Source organism: Echinops telfairi, unplaced genomic scaffold, assembly GCF_000313985.2.
Source record: "Echinops telfairi isolate 266 unplaced genomic scaffold, ASM31398v2 ScPeMD7_70;HRSCAF=299, whole genome shotgun sequence".
Classification (NCBI taxonomy): Eukaryota; Metazoa; Chordata; class Mammalia; order Afrosoricida; family Tenrecidae; genus Echinops; species Echinops telfairi.
The window spans coordinates 64,747,023-64,754,182 of record NW_022103968.1 but is presented as its reverse complement, the minus strand read 5'-3'; the positions used below and the strand labels follow the sequence as shown (position 1 = coordinate 64,754,182).

At 36.7% G+C, this 7,160-nt stretch overlaps 1 protein-coding gene across 3 annotated transcripts in view; it reads left to right on the top strand.

The window, feature by feature from the left end:
- Nucleotides 1-7,160, top strand: part of MICU1 (mitochondrial calcium uptake 1) — a 246,523-nt gene that overhangs the window by 56,181 nt on the left and 183,182 nt on the right. For all 3 annotated transcript variants that reach the window (XM_045291556.1, XM_045291555.1, XM_030885953.2), the window contains exon 4: nt 3,163-3,325. In XM_045291556.1, the coding sequence (XP_045147491.1) occupies nt 3,163-3,325 (163 nt within the window). The remainder of the gene's footprint in view (nt 1-3,162; nt 3,326-7,160) is intronic.

The window sequence follows — 7,160 nt, the reverse complement described above, 5'->3', positions numbered from 1 at the left end:
CAGGGCCTCCAACACCCTCCTCACCACCGATTTCGATCACTTGTTGTTCCTTTGTCCCTGGGATTGTTAACACCACTTCCTTTCCCATCTCCCCCAAGAACTGTCAGTCCCATTGTTTTCTCCTCCAGATTGTTCATCCAGCTTATTTTCCTGCATTGCTACTTATAATCCTCATTAAGGATTGATTGTTTTGTGTGTTTTACTTTAATTTTGAAAAAGTTTTAGGTACATAAGCAAAATAGTATGTGCTGATATACAATTTTATGTATGTGTGAAGGCAAATATGTCTGCTTTTGTGAAGTATATGTGTGTGGGGGGGTGTATGTATTTATGTGTATATATGTAGGAACACTAGTGGCATAGTGTATTATACTTTGGACTGCTTTTGGGAGGCAGATGAGGCTTTCTGCTCTCATAATAGTCTACATCCTTGGAAACCCTGTTCATCAGAATGTACTCCACAGCAGTGTGTTTGGGTTTTGGTATATGCATATATGTGTGTATGCTTATGAGGGTAATTCCAAAGGCTCTGCTGTAAAACCTTTGTTAAACAAAAATATTAAGGTATGAAGCTCCTGTTTCTCAACATACCAGACATGTAGGTTTATATACTTCTGAAGCCCGCATCCATATAGAATTCTGTGCTCTTCAGCTTACACCGCACAAAACCGCAGTTATGGCATACCCATTGTGTTTCTTTTAATGTTTCATTGCATTTGGGAGTACTATACAGAAGTCTGAAGGGACAAGGTCAGGATTGTGGTGTGGAGCAGGTAAGGCTTTCTAATGAATACCTCATTTGGACAGAGCAGACATTTTCATGATGAAAAAAATTCCGTGGTGTAATTTTCCTGATGTTTTTCTCACCAGTGTTCAATTTTCTTAAAACACCCTAAAGAACTTTTCAACCTCTTAGAAGCTAGGAGACTTAGCTGCAAGCGTCACATCAAAGACATTTTATATTAGACTACAGCTTCTTCTCCGGAAATACTGGCTACAGAAGAGTACCCTTCTGTAGACCATCTGTGTTCTTGCTCTTACTTTGAGCAACAGGAAGTTTGGGGTATTTATGATATTAACTATACTGACAAAGAGAGCTTTGTAATCAGACAAGGTAAAATCAATCATATATGAGAAGCATTGTGGGAGGCTTCATGAGCAAACCAGGTGTGGAAGTGGCTTCTTCACTCCAACGTAGTAGACAGCTAGCAATCCCCATCACAACAGATAAACTGAGGACTCAAGGCTCAGAATCACAGTGAGAAATAGTAAGATCACTGAAGTATTATGACACTAACTCACCTCACGGTACACCATGAGCAAAAGATTGCAACCAAAGCAGGTGATATTAGAGAATGCAATGGAATAAGCAAGGACTTTGAGTCACGCAGAATATATTTGAATCCTGCTTCTATTAGCAACCAGCTGTATACTTTTAAACATGTGTACTTAATTGTTTCATGCTTCAGTTTCTTCGTTTGCCAAAGATGGGATGAAATTAGGTATATGATGCTCTCTAGTGTTACTTTCTTTGTCCGTCTTTATTCCTGTTCATTCTGCTATTTATACGTATGTAAATTGAAGGTTTCCAGTTACCTGATCCGTTTTCTTAGCTCTTTTAGTATTCATGTCTTCCTAGCAAAACAATTTTATTTACAACTGAAATGAACCAAATAATTTCGCCTTTTAAAATACAATGATGAAAATAATTTATCATTTTATTTATCTATTAAGTAATTTCCCTCTTTAAATTGAAGATGCCATTGAACCCAGCCTCAAAGAAACTGACAGCTCAAAAACAACAGAATAAGCAGAGCTGCTAGAAATGTAAAAATAATAAGAAGAAAGGTACATATAAAAATAATTAATAAACTCTTTACTGAGCAAGAGTCTAGGAAACAGCAACACTCTGGAAATGTTTCATAATTCAAAGAGTAATACATATGAAAATATAGAAATGACAGTGAGTTTGCTAATCAAGTTAGAATTTTCTATTTCAAGCCTCTGCTCCTGAAGTGTAACAATGATGGATGAAATTTAAGATGGAAAAATTAAAATCTTTTGATTAAAATCTGTTCTGATATTAGTGTTGTGACTTCACCGCAGTTAGCAGTGGAAAGATTCCTGTCATCTATAGTTACAAATTAACATTCTCGGTTGCTAAAAGCACCTGTGGAAGTGGAATTGAGACCATTGTTAAACAGTGACTTAAAGGGGACCATCTGGCCAGAACTGATAAAGGCAGCAATAATTTGGTTATATTGTAAGAAAATATAAACATTAAAAATCCTTTCTCAATATTAGTATATTGCCTTATAGACATTTAAAGGGTTTGTGTTTTATTGATCTGACTTCTGTATATACTTAACAGCCAGCTTTTATTTACTGTTGGATTATTTTAGTTAATAAATTTTAGTTTTGAGTGAAATCTTTTTCACCAAATTCACTACAGCATGTTGTATGTTCCATGCACATATAAGAGGACAACCTCTCATATAAACATTGTAGTGTGATTACAGGTATGGCATGATTTACTGCCATTCAGAGGAGCTTGTGCCCCTCTCCACTCTGCTGTCTTTTGAATATGCTATATGTAAAAGAGCTGACAGCTTGCTGAATTTGATTGCAATTTAATTTAAAGTGCTTTGTCTCTGAATGACTGTTAGCTGTTTAAAACTATGAAATTCCAAGTCTGTTTCATATTAAGATTCAGGAAGTTGCATAGAAGTAAGAACTGTAAAATCAATCGCTTTTTACAAATATGTATTTAAGAACCTATAAACCTAAAGCCCCTTGCCTTCATTTTAATTCTGCCTTACAGGAACCTATAGGTACCATATATGTGGCTGTGTAATGTGTTACTGAGTTATTAAAAAATTCTCTAAAGACATTCTTCAATTTTGTTAGCATTCAGTGATTTGCGAAATTATAACCCGCTTCAAAAAAGTTCTTAACAAGTTACACAAGCAATCCTTCAACTAGAATATGAATGGCATATTGCAAAAAAGAGATTCAACATATTTTAAAAGTCAGATCTATTTTTAACATAAAATTACTGTTACAGTGAAAATTATGTAATAAAATTTCTTGCCCAAATAAAGTGGAAAATATATGAGTGGACGTTGCTTGATATATTAGCATACTCTAAATTTCCAATTTCAGGTGATGGAGTATGAGAATAGGATTCGAGCCTACTCTACACCAGACAAAATCTTCCGGTATTTCGCCACCTTGAAAGTAATCAGTGAGCCTGGTGAATCTGAAGTGTTTATGACTCCACAAGATTTTGTGCGATCTATAACGCCCAATGAGAAACAGCCAGAACGTAAGTTACTAAAGTGGAAAATAAGCTGTACTATTTATTTAGTTTCGTACTCTTTAAATCTTTCTTAACATTGCCTAAATATTACAGGTCCTTACAGTAAATATACTCCCCATGTAACTGCGGAATGTGAGGCGTTTTGGAAGGCCTTAGGAGTACAGAAAGAGTGGGCCTGCAGCCTCATGCGGTACTCCTCAACCAGAGTAGAGAGAGAGTTCGAGCTGTCATCCCCTGCTGGCTGAGCACCAGTGCCTGCAGTAAGAGTGTCCCTGGAGGAAGTGTAAGATAAATGTCACAGCTAGTAACTTACTCTTCAATAAGGGAGATAGAAACATTAACAGATTAACTTTAGAAATGTGGGTTTGTTTGTTTTTTAATTTAAGAATATTAAAAGCATATAGTAGTATAAAGAAGGGGCACTTAGCTTAGTCTGGAATTTTGGATAGTGAGTTCTAAAGAATATATCTAAATGTGAACAAAAGTTAGACAAAGAATAGTGGAAAGAATGTCCCATGTAAAGGAAACCACCTGTACAAACATTTATTCTGGAAACAGAATAAATGGCTTAATAGTGAGGGTTAAATGTAAGAATGTATATGGCACAAAACTAGAAGGCAAAGGAAATAATTCTTTAGAGGCTAAGTAGGAAAGACTTCCAAGAGGCAGTAGCATTTGAGTTGTGTATTTAACAAATAATAGTAGCTTGTCATATATACAATGGGGTACCCAATTCCCCTTCCCCCCCCTCATGAACCCTTGATAATTTATAAATTATTATTTTTTAATGTCTTACATTGACCGATGTCTCCCTTCACCCACTTTTCTGTTGTCCATCCTCCTAGAGGGGGTTATATGTAGATCATTGTAATCCTTTCCCCTTTTCTCCTCCCACCTTCCCTTTACCCCCTCCTAGTATCGCTTCTCTCAATATCCTGAGGAGTTGGGCAGAGCTTTTGTGGTATGCATTTTTCCCTGTAGGCGAGCATCGAGCAACTGCCCCTGGGTTAGTGCACCTAGTGGCATCACCTGGGTAGGGTCTGTCTGGTCACAGTGAATTTTTTGGTAAAAGTGGTTTTGCTCGAACCACATTTTGTGATGGCCAATTTAAGAGAAGAGTGTGTGGCTGTGAAATTTTGGTTCCTGCTCAGGAAAAATGCTGCAGGAAACTGTTGTGATGTTGAACACAGCTTACAAGGACAGCACTATGGGGAAAACTCAAGTGTAGGATTGGTTTTCTTGTTTCAAAAAAGGTTAAATGACGATTGATGACAAACCTCATTCTGGACATCTGTCAACTTCCTGAATGGACAAAATTCATGCATTTATACTCGAAAACTGACAACAGACCATTGAAGAGGTGGGACAGCTATCTGCGCTATCTTGGAGCTTGGTTCAATAATTTTAATGGAAGATTTGGGAATGAGAAGGATCACTGTGAAATGTGTGCCTCAAGTTCTGACTCACCAGGAAAAAGCATTGAGTGGAAACATGCTGTGCTTTGAAAGAACAGCTCCTAAGCCACCCAAACTTTTTTCCAAGGTCATTACTGGTGACAAGACATGGTGCAATTCTTATGACCCCGAAAGCAAACCTCAATCAAGCCAGTGGAAGACACCATCGTCCCCTCACCCAAAAAAAGTTCATCAAGTGAAATCAAAGATCAAGATGGTGCTTTTTTTTTTTTTTTTAATGTGGGGGGGATGGTGCATTTGGTGCTCTTTCTACCAGGCCAGACTATTAATCAAGCTTTCTATTTAGAGGTTCTGAAAAGGTAGCATAACAGTGTGTAACAAGAAAGCCTGATTTGAGGCAGGCGTGGGACTGGTTTTGCCACCACAATAATGCATCTACTCACACAGCCATCTCAGTATGCTAGTTTTTGCCAAAAACCAGCATGCCTCTCTTGCCCGATGTACATTACTCACCTGACCCTGCTCCAGGGAGTTCTTTTTGTGTCCTCGATTAAAGAGGGACATAAAAGGATAGCAATTTGACTATGTAGAAAAGGTGAAGAAAAAAACGAGGAGGTGCTGTCAGCCCAAACAGATGAGCTTGAAAAATGTTTCCAAGATTGGAATTGCAGATTTGACAAATGTAGGAAGTGTAATAGAGAGTACTTTAAAGGTGTTAAGGTTGTTTTATAAAAATATTTAAATACATAGCTTTGTAAAAAAAAAATTCCAGTCTTTTTTTGGGGGGTTGGGGGGTGGGACCCCCTCATATGCTAAGGAAAAAAGCACCAGACAGGACAATCATGTTTGATATACTATCAAGTATATACAAACACTTGAAATAGCACGGTGAACTTGGGGAATCAAAAATAGTTAAAATATCTTAACCTGGGAGTTTATAGTGTTTTGCCCAAACTTAATAACAGTCATACACGTTGAGGAGAATTAAAGACAAGGAAGTATCGTTAGGTGCTCTCCAGGTGGTTCCAACTCAGAACCACCCCATGTTGCACAGAAAGAAACCCTGCCGGGTCCTGCTCTCCTCATCATTCCTGCTGGGGCCATCCTATTGTGGCAGCGACTGAGTCAGTCTAGCTCCTGGAGGTTTCTCTTCTTTTGTGCTGAGCCTCCACTTTACCAAGTAGTATGTCTTTCTCCAGGGACTGACCCCTCTTGACAAGATGTCCAAAGTATGTGAGACAAAGTCTCATCAGACCCAATTCTAAGGCGCATTCTGGCTATACTTTTTCCAAGACAAATTTATTTGTTCTTTTAGCAGTCCATGGCATATTTATTATTATATGTGAATACCAGAATTCAAATGCATCAATTCTTCTTTGGTCTTTCTTATTTACTATCTAGCTTTTCTTTTCTTTTCTTTTTTTTAACTTTTTAAGAGAATAAAATATCACTGAACTTCAATAGTTATCGACGTAAGGCTACTTTTATTTCTTCTATAGCCTTTCTCACTGCCTCTCTATCTTAAACTGTTTTGGAATCAATCTAGGACATCATCTCATTTAATCTGTACTACATCTGTCTTTGTCTTTAAAAGACAAGGCTACTTTAAGGAAACATCGATTATAATTTAGTTCTAATAACAGACGAGCATTTAAAAAAAACTTTATTGCCTCTGTTTATCAGTATCTTTCTAAATCTCATCTCTCTTTGTTGTGTTCAGTGTTATAACAGTGAAGTCAGAGTCATAACAGTTATTGAACATGTATGTAGTTCAATTCTTGGATGTTATTAGACTTGAACATTGGCAAACTTTCTATTCTGTTATGACTCCCTATACCAACATCAACACAGACTTCATTCTAGATGTCCATAGCCTGCTAAATGGCAGTGTTTTTTGTGTTTTTTTTTTTCTTTTCTTTTTTTAACATTTTATTAGGGGTTCATACAACTGTTATCGCAATCCATACACACATCAATTGTGTACAGTGCATTTGTACATCATTCTCAAAACATTTTCTCTCCACTTAAATATCCCCGACATTAGGTCCTCATTTTTCCCCTCCCTCCCTAAATGGCAGTGTTTTGATTAGTAATTATAACATGAAACATCTGGAGAAAACAGCTGAGAATGGTAACAGCAATTACACACTGCAACATTGTATTCAATACATATTGCTAATGCTAAAATGTTAAGAATTATAAATGCATGATTGTAATCATGGCTTGTAACTTGAATGTGTTATTCATCAGGAACTATCTGTATTACATTTTTAAAGATTGCAGTTATATATCGAATATCAATCTAAATTATGTTTTTATTTTGTTTGTTTAAATCAACTTCCAAACATGATCATACAGTACACATGATTGCTTTATCTCTTAAGTCTTTCTTAATCTATAATGTTTTCTACCTGTAATTTTTTCCC